Source organism: Alosa pseudoharengus, unplaced genomic scaffold (assembly GCF_046254945.1).
Source record: "Alosa pseudoharengus isolate Yale_2024_CS ecotype anadromous, Long Island Sound unplaced genomic scaffold, YU_APseudo_1.1 YU_APseudo_1.1_scf_20, whole genome shotgun sequence".
NCBI lineage: Eukaryota > Metazoa > Chordata > Actinopteri > Clupeiformes > Clupeidae > Alosa > Alosa pseudoharengus.
Window position 1 is genome coordinate 12,396,746 of NW_027468664.1, and position 15,115 is coordinate 12,411,860.

General features: G+C 41.0%; 3 protein-coding genes across 3 annotated transcripts in view; 1 reads left to right on the forward strand and 2 right to left on the reverse strand.

Moving 5' to 3' along the window:
* The window catches only part of gys2 (glycogen synthase 2), an 18,439-nt gene extending 12,154 nt beyond the window's left edge, over positions 1–6,285 (forward strand). Inside the window, exons 11-16 of the mRNA XM_076297323.1 lie at positions 118–231; positions 411–537; positions 870–965; positions 1,786–1,949; positions 2,451–2,531; positions 5,606–6,285. Coding sequence (XP_076153438.1) covers positions 118–231; positions 411–537; positions 870–965; positions 1,786–1,949; positions 2,451–2,531; positions 5,606–5,821 — 798 coding nt within the window. The 3' untranslated portion in view covers positions 5,822–6,285. The remainder of the gene's footprint in view (positions 1–117; positions 232–410; positions 538–869; positions 966–1,785; positions 1,950–2,450; positions 2,532–5,605) is intronic.
* A 269-nt stretch (positions 6,286–6,554) lies between these two features.
* spx (spexin hormone) lies at positions 6,555–7,877 on the reverse strand. The gene is made up of 6 exons (XM_076297526.1): positions 7,872–7,877; positions 7,411–7,491; positions 7,248–7,305; positions 7,069–7,131; positions 6,850–6,945; positions 6,555–6,619 (listed from the first exon to the last, which is right to left on the reverse strand). The coding sequence occupies exons 1-6, from the start codon at positions 7,875–7,877 to the stop codon at positions 6,555–6,557; spliced, it is 369 nt and encodes a 122-aa protein (XP_076153641.1).
* Positions 7,878–8,409: 532 nt separating this feature from the next.
* On the reverse strand, positions 8,410–15,039 carry golt1ba (golgi transport 1Ba). The gene is made up of 5 exons (XM_076296605.1): positions 14,893–15,039; positions 13,837–13,928; positions 13,323–13,501; positions 12,075–12,156; positions 8,410–9,526 (listed from the first exon to the last, which is right to left on the reverse strand). The coding sequence occupies exons 1-5, from the start codon at positions 14,915–14,917 to the stop codon at positions 9,488–9,490; spliced, it is 417 nt and encodes a 138-aa protein (XP_076152720.1). The 5' UTR covers positions 14,918–15,039; the 3' UTR covers positions 8,410–9,487.
* Between the last annotated feature and the right edge of the window lie 76 nt (positions 15,040–15,115).

Here is a 15,115-nt window from a genome sequence, read left to right on the forward strand (position 1 = left end):
TCTCTCTCTCTCTCTCTCTCTCACACACACACACAAACACACACACACACACACACACACACACACACACACACACACACACACACACACACACACACACACACACACACACAACAGAGATACTCTCTTCCTCCAGTGACAACACACAACATGCTGGATGATGCTAAAGACCCCATTCTAAACAATGTGCGTCGCATCAATCTTTTCAACAGCCGCAACGACCGTGTGAAGGTATGCTGAGCATTCACTACCTATTAATAACCTTGTTATGGGCCGAATGAATGAATCACATCTTCCTTGTTTATTATTTATTTATTTATCTTTTGTTTATCTCTCTCTCTCTCTATCTATCTATCTGTCTGTCTGTCTGTCTGTCTGTGTCTACCTCCCTCCATCCCTCTTCTCCTCAGATCGTGTTCCATCCTGAGTTCCTGTCCTCCACGAGTCCTCTGCTGCCGATGGACTATGAGGAGTTTGTGCGGGGCTGCCACCTCGGGGTCTTCCCCTCCTACTATGAGCCTTGGGGCTACACACCAGGCACAAAACATAACATAGGAAATCTCTCTATCTCTATCTCTCTCTCTCTCTCTCTCTCTCTCTCTCTATCACTTTAACACACACACACACACACACACACACACACACACACACACACACACACACACACACACACACACACATTCATACACACTTTAGATCATGACATAACAACTGTATTCAATACATTTTGATGGCAACACATTGATAACAGGCCCAGATCACACAAAACACACACACACACACACACACACACACACACACACACACACACACACACACACATTTACTTACCTACTTGTCACTTACCCCATTTCCCATGTTTTCTGCAGCGGAGTGCACAGTGATGGGGATCCCCAGTGTCACTACCAACCTGTCGGGTTTCGGCTGCTTCATGGAGGAGCACATCTCCGACCCAGCAGCTTATGGTGAAGAACCCCCAATGCAGCCGCTCTAATGTCCCCCACACCTCATTCACTTTACAGTTTTTTAATCGTTATAAAAAACTGTAAAGTGAATCTACATGCCACACAATATCTGAATCTTCTCACCCAATCCCCAACAAAATCAGCAAAACCAAAAGCGAATTATTGGCCCTGGACTCCGTTTTCAATTTCATATTTTTTAGAAAATATTACACACATAGTTCACACAAAGGCACAATGATCAGACCTCGAACCCTTGTGCGCTATTTGTGCTTTTTAAGAACAAAAAAACAAAACAAAAGACGCTGTCAAAATGCAAGATTTGAAAAGTTATTGTTTTTCAACTAGTGTATATCATAAAGCGATGTTGGGTAACGTCACTTCTGTTGACGTTCAAACAAAACAGAGAGCTAGCTCGTTTCTCCATCCCTCTCCCTTCCGGGCAATTGAAACTCTCCTAAACACGCATCTTGTCGGTGATTGGCTGGAACAGTTTGTTATGTTTTTATGGTCCAGGCTGGACCAGATTGTTTTTGTTGCAGTTTTTGGAGCCTGGGCTGTCTATAGAGAACACATTTTTTTTTACAGTGTATTCAGGGCACAGACAGCTAGTGGATGGTGAGGTGATGTTAGCTGTATGTGACAAAAAATGTTTTAGCTTAGAAATCGCGTAACATCGCTTAGAGCGCCTTTAATTTATATGTTTTGCATCGTTCATTTTCAACGTGTATAGTTTTATTATTTTTGTGATGCTTATTTGTTACTCTTACCATCATCTACTGTCCTCTGTATCCTTGCAAATCCTCCTCTTCCTCTGTGGCAGGCATCTACATTGTGGACCGGCGCTTCCGCTCGGCTGACGAGTCATGTAATCAGCTGACCCAGTTCATGTTTGGGTTCTGCCAGCAGTCGCGGCGGCAGCGCATCATCCAGCGCAACCGCACCGAGCGGCTGTCGGACCTGCTGGACTGGAGGTACCTGGGACGGGTGAGTGAGTGAGGGCTTTGGACCCACTGTAGACACATTCAGGCAGTCACACACACATGCATGTATGCACACACACGTACACTCACACACACACACACACACACACATGCACACACACACATTCACATCATTATCTTCACACTCTTTTTACCTGCCACATCTTTACACCGACTATGGCCTATGAAACAGTATGTGAAACAGTATCTAACTTTTATAGCAAAATATTCTGATAATAGGTGTTGATGATGAATTATTACAGTTTTTCTCAGTCGCTTTGGTGCATTTCTGACGGATAAAAACTGTAATATTAGTATTATTATCAGTTATTATCAGCATACTATGTGCTGTATGCTTGAAAATTGCATTATTATTATTATTATTATTATTATTATTATTATTATTATTATACTGTATGCTGTCATATATTGCTCTTTCCAGGGTTGGCTAATTGGTGCATCCTGCTGATTACATACCTATCACCTTCTTATTGTTTTTATCCAGTTTTACATGCGAGCCAGAAAGTTAGCCCTCAGCAGAGCGTTCCCTGATAAATATGAGATGGACACCTTGGCTCCGCTTCAGGTGAGCAGTCCAAACGTTTTCAGGATCTGGAGCCTGCCCAGGGTCTGAGAAATGTGCATTCATAACATGGTCTGTTGCGTTCAGTTTGGCTCACACAGCAAACCGTAGGCATTCAGTTTCTATAAATATACTGCTGACATTACAGAGAGAGCGAGAGAGAGAGAGAGAGAAACTTCATTACACAGTAGTTCTATAATCACATTCACAAACTAGAATAGCACTCATCAGAGTGCACACCTCTGCTAATCGCCTCAGATCTGTAACAGATCCTTGGCTAGGGAGGGTGTTTTCACCTTGTTGCACGGTTGGTTGGTTTGTTTGCGGAATTCTTCGGTGAGCCAAGAACTAACCCATTATAATGTGATCTGCTCCCAAAATCATGAACATCAGGCTAGTAGTTTTGCATAATCCTGATAACCAACCAACCATGCAACAAACAGGCAGAGATGAAAACATAACCTGAAGGTGAATCAAAATACAAACAACAATACTGTATACTGTACTTGATCTTACTTGCAGGCTGATGATAGACAATACTCTCCTATAAATACACATGTATAGCAATATGTATATACATATTAAATATATATTGGTACATGTGTATTTATAGGAGAGTATTGTCTATCATTTTAAATTTTATTATTATTATAATAATATATAATTATGGTCATTCTACTATACTGTCATTAACTGTACTGTTAACTGTACTTCCATGTTAGGATGTGTGTGTGTGCTTGTATGTGTGCATAGTAGTTCAACCACCGGTCTAGGGCTGAAACGATTCATCGAGTTACTCGAATAACTTGATTACAAAAATTACTCGAGGCAAAAACCCTGCCTCGAAGCCTCGTTAAATTCCTATGACGCGCACTATACGCGCACAGATTTTATTGTTCCACACGGACCGTTGTTCGGGAAGCACACCACTAGCGCGTGAATCGTGATACATTCTGAATCATAGATTATGTCTATGTTCTGAATTAGCTGGCGCAATGGCTGAGTCAAGATGTCCATAAATGGCAGAGAATGTCTTAAGTTTTCAAGTAAAGTTTTGGGATCATTACATACTCAACAAAGGAAAAGAACAAGCATCTGAACCGAAAACATGCACTCCATGCTGTTTCACCAAGCGTCAATAAAGTAGGCTATCTATCAATCTATCTAGCCTATCTATCATCTATCTACGTAGCCTATAGCCTACATTGATGTTGGCTGATTTTAATCACATACTGTAGCGATGTCGTGATATGTTTAGCTTTTTATGTTTTTAAAGCAACACCAAAGAACTTTTCCTCTGTCGCACGCACTATTTGTTTATCCAGCACTGGCTTTGGAAATAACAATGTCCACAGACAAGGTAGAATATGTTGCATGATTTTATGAAAGTACAATGTATTGCGACATCAGATGCAAGTCACATTTGTAGTTTCTTATGTGTCATTCCATCGAACTACAGATCCGCTACCCGATCTGGCAAACTTACATAGTGCGGTTATAGTCCATAGAGGGCCGCGAAGCGAATGCAGAAGTGCCGTTCACCCTGTTACGAGTTGATGAACCACTGAAACGATTTTGGAAACATTATTTTAAGGTAGAAAAAACTCTTTGGTGTTGCTTTAACTTATTCACGTTCAATTGCAAGACAGTATGCCTAAAAAAGAACCAATTTTTATACACACATGCATGCACCCTCATCTTTCCTCACGCACCGCACGCGTGCACACACATTTTGAACATTATTTAATTGTTGGCACTGGCACTTATAAACACTAAATGGGTAAATTGCAATAAATGGGCTTAGTTTTGGAGCCAAATGTTGGAGTTTGAATAAATACCTCTGTGCCAATTGCTTGATCATTTTACAGCCATGTCATTTTCATTATGCATTATTTGTTTTGGTTGTTTAAAAACGCAAAAAAAAAATGTATCCGATTAATCGATTAATCGATCGATAAAGTGCTAGATTAATCGATTACAAAAAGAATCGATAGCTGCAGCTCTACACCGGTCTTTAAAGTGTGTTTAGGTGAGGAGAAGGTGTGAACCAGAGCTCTGTGTTATTCCTGTGACTGCTGACGCAGATTCTTGCACAGGGAGGCTTCCTGTCAGGTCTGACCCATTTTCTGCGAGGTTAATTGACAGAATAACATTTGGCTGAATGGCAAGCGATGATTCACAGTACTACTTCTGAGCTTGGTTCGAACATGCCGACATCCCTGTTGTGCAGGTCTTTCAGAGATCTGCAGGTGTGGAGATGCACACAGAGACACAGGAACACTCACACGCACGCAGGCACGCACGCACACACACACACACACATCTACACACACACGCACGCACGTACGCACGCACGCATGCACGCACGATTTCACTTTGAGCAGACAGGTTTATATGAGCCTGGCACACAAGGTTTCCACTGGACAGTGGGCTTTTTGCGCAAGAGTATGAGTATCCTTGTAATATTGTAACAAATTCTGAAACATAAGAAAAAATTAACATCTGTTGCAGACCACTTCCTTTTTCAGGGAAGCTGTGGTGCAAATGGCTGCAGTGTCCATACCACATTTGTGTCCAACTATTCACCGGGATCTGGGTTTGAATCTGACCCACCCAGTTATTTCCTGATCCCACCACATCTCTCCCTCCCACTCGCTTTCTGTCACTCCTATCTGAATAAAGGCAAAAAGCCCAAATGTAGACAAAAACACTTTTTTTTCTGTTTTATATTTCTTTTTCCCATATTATCAAGCAGATATACCCTCCATCCTTTGTTATTGTTTGAGATGTAACTTATAGGGTATAGTAAATAATATTTATTTTTACAGGGCTTAAAGTAAGGGACATTTCTACATCTGAAAGTTATCAGTATTTTCCTTTATATACAATTATATGTTTTCTAGCTTTAAACAGCCTGGCCCAGGCCTAAATTCCAGCACTGTGTCTGAGAACGTTAAGCCCTGTTTTTATGCACTAGTTTGTTTTGAAGTAATCTTGTCATTTATGAAGTATGTGAGGTCAGTGCCAGCGTGTTGTTAAAGTGTGTAACGTGTTCTCTTTTGTTTGGCCTGCCACAGGCGGAGAGCTTCCGCTACCCACGCCCCCAGTCTGTGCCTCCATCCCCCTCGGCCTCGGCCCATTCCACCCCCCACCACTCTGACGTGGAAGACGAGGATGACGACGAGCCCTACGATGAAGATGAGGAAGCCGAGTGGGACCGCCAGAACATTAAGACGCCCAATGTCATGCTTGGGACTGGCAAGACGAAACAACCAGAGCAGAACGGCAACTAGATGGCCCCGTCTTGTCTTCAAATGCCCCGCTTTGCCCTTTACTGGTGAAACGGCTTTCCTTTGGCCTTCTAACACCCAAGAAGAGGAAGATTTATGTGTCTAACAAAATGTCGTACATGATCTTCCAATACAGTGGTGTTATGCAACTTAATGGATTGCAAAAAAGTGAGTAATATCTATGCTGTTACCTGACAGAGAGTTTCACCATCAGTTTTAATGGCAATTAATATGGAAGCATATTAGGACATTATTACTCATTATGTGCTAATATTGTGCTAATATTGTTCCATAACAGTAAAGGATCTGATCATAACTGTTTGAGCCATTTGGACACTGAAGTCCTTTGTGTTTACTCTCTGGGAATCAATAGTACTAGATACTTTTCAAAGTCAATATCTAATCACATAATATGTTGAAGTGACGCAAACATCTGTCTGTCAGTGCAGGAAAATACCCTGATAATCTGAAGATAAAATTGGAAATAAACACCTGACATATTATTTCTCTGGTGGTGAATGAGTGGATCTGTTTTTTTTGTGAGAGTTTGTGAGACAAATTCACTTCACAACAGTGGCTATGAATGCATGTTCTGTTTAATTCAAACACTCAGACACTTTTGAGAAGCGGCTCCATACAAACACTTCCTCTGACAGAATAAATTACAGTTCAGTTCAACATTTAAAAAAGAACAATATACAATGCATATGTATATACACTTATATTTAGTTTCCCCTCAGAAGTAGTCTTGTTTCCATCCAGGAACGTCTGGAAAGTAAGCCTGCGGTTCATTGTCATCCCCTGAAATAAAAACACCAGCATTCCAGCTTTATACAATCTGACTAAAGAAAATAGATAAGTGGAGGAGAATTAAATACGGGATAAGAAGAGGGGAAGTAAATGATAATACACAACACATTTGCAAGCAGCATTATTTGACATAGTTTCAGTGGGTAATACTCATCACATGATTATAATAATCAACAGAAATACAAATACAGAGTGCACATCAAACTAGCTGAATTTGTGACCTTGTGTGACCTCTTCTTTGGCCCGCTGAAGAAAATTCAGGAGTATTGCAGCAGCTTTGGATATACTCAGCTTCTCGATATTCTGACTACGAGTCTCTAAAAGTAAGAGACAGACAGGAAACGATGGATAGAAAGACAATAAGAGAGAGAGGGTAATTACTTTCCACGTGTTTACATACACAAATCCAAAACTGTTACAACCATGTCACACCAGCTTACCTAAGTGTAGACTGTCGTAGATATCTCCCTCCGGTACATCTTCTGGGACAAACCTCCGTCCCTCTGTGGGAAGCAACAAAGGGTCAGACACTCACTTTCAGTGTTTCAAGCGCTTCTTTACGCACGGCGATAACTGTCTGGAGAATAACCTACAAAGTACTATTTATCTGGGTACCTACGTGTTCCCTTCAAATACAACATGGCCTGGGGTGTCCAGTTTCTACGCTGGAAGTTACCCTACAGTAGAGACAAAAACAATAACAAACAAAGTGTTACTACGCCACAGTCGTATTGTCCATACCTCAGAAGTAAAACACGCAACAGCGTGGTTAACATCAGTACCTTCGGTGCGCTCCAAGCGTGGGACACAAATGTTGCGACCAGCAACAAAGTGAAGGCGTACGCGGTTAGATTCCTTAGGCTCTGTCAAAAGTTGATTACAACGATGTTACAACGTCTCCGCCAATACATCAATAAGTAGGACCTACTTAACCATCGTGACAATTAGTTTAGAAAGTTTTCCATCATGCACCAGAACTATGCGTAAACAATGCGTAAAACGCAAACGACCGAATGGCTATATTCCAGAGTTTAAAATATGTATCCAAGATTGGCGTAAAAACGAAGTTGTAGCTTATGTATTACTAATGATAATTCATTACTGCTAATACATTGGTCTTATATTTCCATCTTATATTTCTTATGCCTCGTCCGAATTGTTGCATTACATTTTTTTTTTGCATATGCATGCAACGATTACTCTACAGAAGAGTTCTAAGTACTGCTATGAATATCAGTCTTACTTGCATTGTTACCGATATTCTCTTCGGCTGCAGCAAGGTGTTCTGCCCGTGCCAAATTGTCTTATCTGCGCGTTCATCCTCTGTATTTATAGTTATCTGGGGGAGGAATCCTCCGCGTAATGCTTTATGGAAATCATCCAAAGCGATAGGTCAGGTCAGATTGATCAGGGAGAGGTTGGTCTACAGCCAGATCCCCTGATACACGAACTCGTCAGGGCATGCGCAATTAATTACCAATCTAAATGTGGTGCACACTCGCGGCCGTAAATACCGAATAATAAAATATACACACTTCATCATTACCATGAACTATCGAAGCCTCTTGATTTATATCTGATCCTCATTTTCAGAAAGACGAAGATGAGAGCATAAAGTCGATTCCTACTTCTTCACACACAGCACAAATTCACGCGCGAAAACAGAGACCGGGTTATTAATGTAACAAGCTGCAGGACACATATTGATATGTTTACTATCTGCTCGCTGGCGCAGCGAAAATAAAGTAATTTTTATGAATGAACCCCTGACAGACTCTCAATGAACGCCTGTCGTTGTTTTATTGGTTGAATACAAAAATGTCTTTCACTCATTCATTCAGGAATAAGGTATTGGCAATGTTTCATACTGGGAGTCTCGGATTAATGTCATCAATTATATACATTATAATATAAAGAAAGCTTAGTTTGGCCTACAGAAAAATTGTCATGAAGAATGGCCATCATGCACACAGTCAATTCACAGTAAAGACAAGGCACATGTTCTTTTGTTAAAACTGTATTTACAAAAGTAGCAGATGAACAAAACAAAGGTTTTACCTTTCACAAGAATATCTCTTTCAGATTTCAAAGACCTGTTTACAGTCAAGCATGTTTGGAAAACACAAATTGAAAAACAAAAAAAATATAACAAATATGACAAGTTGACATAGTTGACAATAACTTGACAATCCTATAAAGCATAAGACCATTTTTTCCATCCTGCCACTTAAACTAGGCCCAGAACCAGGTCTGTCACTCAAGGTACTGATAAGACCCAATAAAACAAAATAAAATAAAAGTGTAACATCTTGTCAAATTTATGGCTGAGATTGACATCTCCATCTGAGAGAGGTCTGACCACAGGCACGATGGGAAGGCTTAAGCTGTAACAGCGTCCTCCACTCTCCTCTTCAGTTGAACTGGGGATGAAGTGGGGAGGAGGATGATGATGAAGAGGAGAAGGCATTTCCGTTGTACATTCAAGAGATTCCTCTGCACAGAGGGGGAGTGGCAAGGAAGTGGTGGCTGGAGTCCATCATCAACAGTGACCAATGGCAGAAGGGGATATGGGTGGAGGGCATGACTGAGTGATAGAGGAAGCCCCACCCACCCATAGGTAACAGACTTTGGTGGCCATTGGTTACCAAGGCAGGGCATGTGGTGTGAAGGGGATAAATGTGTTGTCAAATATTTACTCTTTCACATGTTGCCTCCACGGCTTGAAACAGTCTGAGAATGAAGGAGGCTTCATTGCATGACCTTTGGAGTTTGATTTGACCAGTCGACCAGGGACTTAAATACATAAAATTGCTTTTGGTTTCTGTCATAAATAGTGTCAGCTCAAGCAGTCTGTAGTTACTACACCATATTGTTGCTTTCACCCAATTTGTCCACATACTGCAAGGAAATAAGGGAGATAAAAACAAAGTTAGTGGTTTGGAAAGTGCTAGAGCGTCACACAAACACAAAACACATGCTATCAAACAGCTGGAGGCAACGAGGAGGAGAATAAATAAATAAAATATATGCATGTATATATTGCATGAACAGATACAACTGAAGATGCTTTTCAGAAACGACATGTTTGCTGAGATGAGAATGGTGTATTTGTATAACGGTGCAGCATGGCCATAACAAGTGGAAATAAAGCATGACGAGAACGATTCAATCCATGTCCAACCACTGGAGAAGACACAGGAATGTATATATAGTATATATACTTTTTTGATCCTTTGGTCTCTGCATTTAACCCAATCGGTGAATTAGTGAAACACAAACAGCACACAGTGAACACACAGTGAGATGAAGCACACACTAATCCCGGCGCAGTGAGCTGCCTGCTTCAACGGCGGCGCTCGGGGAGCAGTGAGGGGTTAGGTGTCTTGCTCAAGGGCACTTCAGCCGCGGCCCACTGGTCGGGGCTCGAACCGGCAACCCGACGGTCACAAGTCCAGAGTGCTAACCAGTGGGCCACGGCTGCCCCTATGGAAGGTTCTTTTAAACCTTAAAGACACTGCAGATTACATGTATGTATGTATGAAAATGTACAGAAATGTAATACTACTACTACTAATAATAATACTTATTTAGATTAACTGTGGATATAGGCTTTATTATAAAGACTTCATACATACTTTTAACATTTAAACTTTATACATAACTTTAAACATAACAAATTTCTGTATCAGTCCAGAACATTATGCTTTATTTTATAAAAACAAAGCTTCAACATCCAGAAAGAGATTGAAGGTAATCATTGTAAAACTGAGAACATACAATTTCCCAAAGGAGGAAATTAACATGTTTTTGCATTGTATTGTGTTGCATGGCACATTGGAGGAATAGGTCAGTTTAGCACTAATTTGATATATAATATCTAAAGAAATTAAACTTTCCAGTGCAAGATATGCACAAAATAGTTGACATGTAGACATGTAGAATGATTGAGTGATTTTGATATATTAAAATGAATTTAATGTATGATGGGGTTTGAAGCTTTAATTAAAATGCATTATTTACGGCTGTCCATTACTTTGGTGTCACAGAGCTATTAGCAGTAAACTCTCATAATCAATACAGCCTTATAGGCTCAAGTAGGCTCCCCAGGAGTAGTACTAATATTTCATACAGATAAGGCCATTCACAAACAACGCCATTCATCAAGCCAAACACTCTAAGGTCCCATGCTGACATAGAAGAGGGCGACTCCAGGCGAAATAACCACGGGTGACGATAAATGCTGCACCACAAAGTTAAAAACGAATTTTTGATGACTTTTTTGGATGATGAAACTTTTGATGCGACAAGTTAATTGCTGGCAATGTGTATGCAGCTTAAGGATATGTCAATTAAATGAAGGATTTTAGGAAATTAAGGATTGTGTTATTTGACAAAGAAATCAGGGAACAAAACAAAACAAAAATATCTGCATGCAAAAACTATGCTAAATGAATTGGGATGAGACGATGCATTCCAGAATCATGTTAGGAGGGACGAGGGATCAAGGGCATGCAGACATGCAAAGGAGAATGGGGTGAGGCAGGGAGCAGTGGTGACTGACCACAACTGCGGGCTGCTCTCCACAGCCAGCCTCACGAGGGCTTGAAAAGGAACACACACACACACACACACACACACACACACACACACACACACACACACACACACACACACACACACACACACACACACACACACACAGTATGCAAAGATCAAGTCTTTGACAAGTCCACACAATAGGTTTGTTGTAAGGGCAACTTTTAGATATTTTTTTGTGGTTAGGAGAATAGCTGCATAGCTGCTCAAAATCAGTAAACAGTAAAGGGGACACACATCAATACCATCAAATGTACCGTTTTGTCAGTGGGTTATGTGCTATTATAACAACTCCATTATACTTTATGTAAATTAGTTATTGCATTCAGGGCAACATCAAGCAGCTTTGAGTTCATCATTCTCCAGTGTTTGGCATGCTTGCAAATACACGGCTTCTGTTCTAATTACAACACAACTTTGTCCTTTGTTGGCACAGTGGGACATATGCCAGATCTTGTCCCAAAGCAGATTGGAGAGGAAACCACACCCAAAAGATCCATGTGCTTGGCATGTGCCTGAATGATTTTGGAGCACACCCTGTCACACCACCCCCATCCCCAAGGCCTTAAAGCCATAGTATACTTCTGCAGACACAGTCTGAAGAGCCTGGATGATGTCCCCAAACACAACAGCAAAACAAGTATGCTTTGGAGACACAGAGGTGCATCACAAAGCCAGGTGTGCAGATGTACACTTGGGCCCTTAGTCTAGACACCCAGTATAACCTATTCTCCAGCCCAAATCCACCCTCGTCTGATTCAGACCTCAGCTGTGCGACCCCTCTTTCGGTGTTGGGTGTGGCCCTCTCCGCTCTTCTGTGCCTCAGTCCGGTCCCTCATGCTCCACTTACCCCACTGATGAAGGGGAGGTTGAGCAGAGAGCCCAGCACAGGTATCCTCCTGATGAAGCCAATGACCACTGGGAAAAAGCCCCTGAGAGAGGAAACAAGGAAACAAACAAACAAACACATACATTGTCAGTAAGCACCAAATAGTATAAGTATATAAGTATTAGTACCATGGTCTAGGTTGAAAAGGGTGTCGTTTAAAAAGTGATATACTACACCTATGAAGTAGATCTGGTAAAAAAAAGTTTAATCGCCGTTCCATATCAATGCTTATGAATGGTAACTATAACAACGATAGTAGGACGACAGTTGAGCCTGGAGGCAGGCTTCGCAACAACGGAATCAACTGTAAACAGCTGAAAAAACTAATGATTTTAGCTCTAAAACTCATTTGGTATTAATAATTGATTTCATATTTATTTATTGCGTAAGTGACCATGGTATAAATGGGATAATGCCCTTCGATGCGTCCATTATCAGAAATAAATGGACTTTGTGTCGGACGGTTTACGCCTTCGCGTCGTCCATTTATTTCTGACAATGGACACCTCGTCGGGCATTATCCCTTACATATACTCTTTTGATCCCGTGAGGGAAATTTGGTCTCTGCATTTATCCCAATCCGTGAATTAGTGAAACACACTCAGCACACAGTGAACACACAGTGAGGTGAAGCACACACTAATCCCGGCGCAGTGAGCTGCCTGCAACAACAGCGGCAGGCGGGGAGCAGTGAGGGGTTAGGTGCCTTGCTCAGGGGCACTTCAGCCGCTTCCTACCGGTTGGGGTTCGAACCGGCAACCCTCCGGTTACAAGTCCGAAGCGCTAACCAGTAGGCCACGGCTGCCCCAAATCTGAGAACTGCAAACTCCAAATAGTTGTCATTTCATATTTATATATGAATATATATATATATATATATATATATATATCATGAAATTATACATATCATGAAATAATAATATATTTGAAAGTAATACAAATTCAATAGAACCTTTTCCAGCATTTGTTGCTTTGAATAAACACATCAACGATGTAATGGAATGCTGTCTAGATCTTCCCCCATGATTAAATTATACCTTAATGTGTAAATAATGTGTCTTATGACATGTGTTTTACACATAAGGACATGAATACAACACAAGTAATAAAAATTACACAAGTTGGTTATATTAATGAGTAAATGTGTGTTTAAAAGTGCATTTCCTCTGGTGCTAAAGTTAGATTTTCTTTCTTGCTTTGGATGCTTACCTGAAAAGAAGGAAGAAGCCATAGAACTCCAGGCAAACCCCGACAATGGGCCAGCCAATCAGAACAATAAACACACCACCAAGGAAGAAACTGGTGGCCTTCATCTTGTGCTTCTGAAAGAAGAACCTGAACGTCCTCTCGAGACCAATGACAAACGCCAGGCCTACCACAAAAAGAATCTGGAACGAGCACAAATGCATGCATGCAAGCACGCACGCACACACACGCACACACACACGCACGCACACAAGTTAGTGATGACAAACTGACAGCTTCAAACAATATAACAGTTTGCGCTGAATTCAACTGTTAGCCTGGAAAAGTGTCGTTGGCTGACAGCTGTGGAATTCTCAGCATTCAGGTAAAGATGCTGATAAGACTGGTGTGGCTAGACTGAAAAGTAACTCCTACATTATCTGCTCAGATACATGCCCATGCATGCGGGTACACACACACACACACACACACACACACACAATGCCTGCATATTTTGGATTTCCATGAAAACACTTACATTTCCGATGGCTAAGAGGGCTTTGTCAAAAAACAGGATCATTCCGAAGAACAAGAAAAACACTCCAAATCCTGTCAGGCCAATGCCTATTTCTGTAAAGGAAGATGTGAAAGTGAATGTTAGCAGTGTCTCACCACAGTGAAATGTTGAGATTGCTTTTAAAAGGATTACTATGGGTATACAGGGGGCAACTTTTTTGAGCAATGCTGCTGGCAACAAGAACTGGTTCCATGTGTTCTGATCGGATTATCATGAAAATATCAAAGTTCTCTTGATGCCCAATATGAATGGGAACGTGCCAGAACGACTGCACAACAACATTGCTCAAAATGTTGCTTTGTGTATTATCTGTTCATTGCAGCTGATCAGTAGAAGCGTCTTTACAATGATCTTTGTGTCAAGAATATATGGGATCCTTTTATTTCCCTATGACTCGATAAAGAATTAGCCAGCTATCTTATCTAACTAATTATGTCTTCATAATCCATATTTAGTGAACTTAGAGCAAGCCATTTCTGACAGCATTCCATTCGGAGTTGGCTAAAATGAACTTATCCTGCTCTTCCACATAGATCACATCAGAAATCACATTTAGCCAAACATCGGTCGCTCAGTCATTATTAGTTGATTCGATTAACTTTAACGGTCAAACCCGGTCCATAGAAAAGAGCAAACAAACAAAAATGCTTTTAAGACACACTGGCACATCAGGAAGTTCAAACATTGCAAGTTTAGCAGACGTTAACTATCCTTAGCTATATTTGCCGACTTAAGACCAACAGGCCTACCTATCTTTTTTCAGTTCTTGCGTGACTAAACCTTTTACACTGTACAGGCTTTTACAACATAGGTTAGGTTTTAAGCTCGAAAGTTGTTATTTGTGTACGGTTCACTAGATAGTACACAGCTGTATGATGATATTTTATTTAGCATGCTAACGTTAGCTAGGTACAATGACAGCATATGTTCATATTAACTTAGTTGGTTAAACACAGCTGTCACGAGTATACCGACTGTTTGACAATAGTCTTTGGCATAAATATTAAGCATACATACTCTGTGAATCCGTTAACGATATCATCTTTGAGGCTTTAACGTCAATGTCTTGTACACAGCTAGAAGTTCTCGGTGTATCTGGCAAATTAGATGACTATACTGCAAATGCAGCAGCAGCAGCCGCCACGTCTTCCGGAACCACACACAGGCGGCAGAGAAAGATCTTCCGGATAGAACGATACCATCACATGTAACGTTCGGCTGCTTGGCACAGACATAGTTT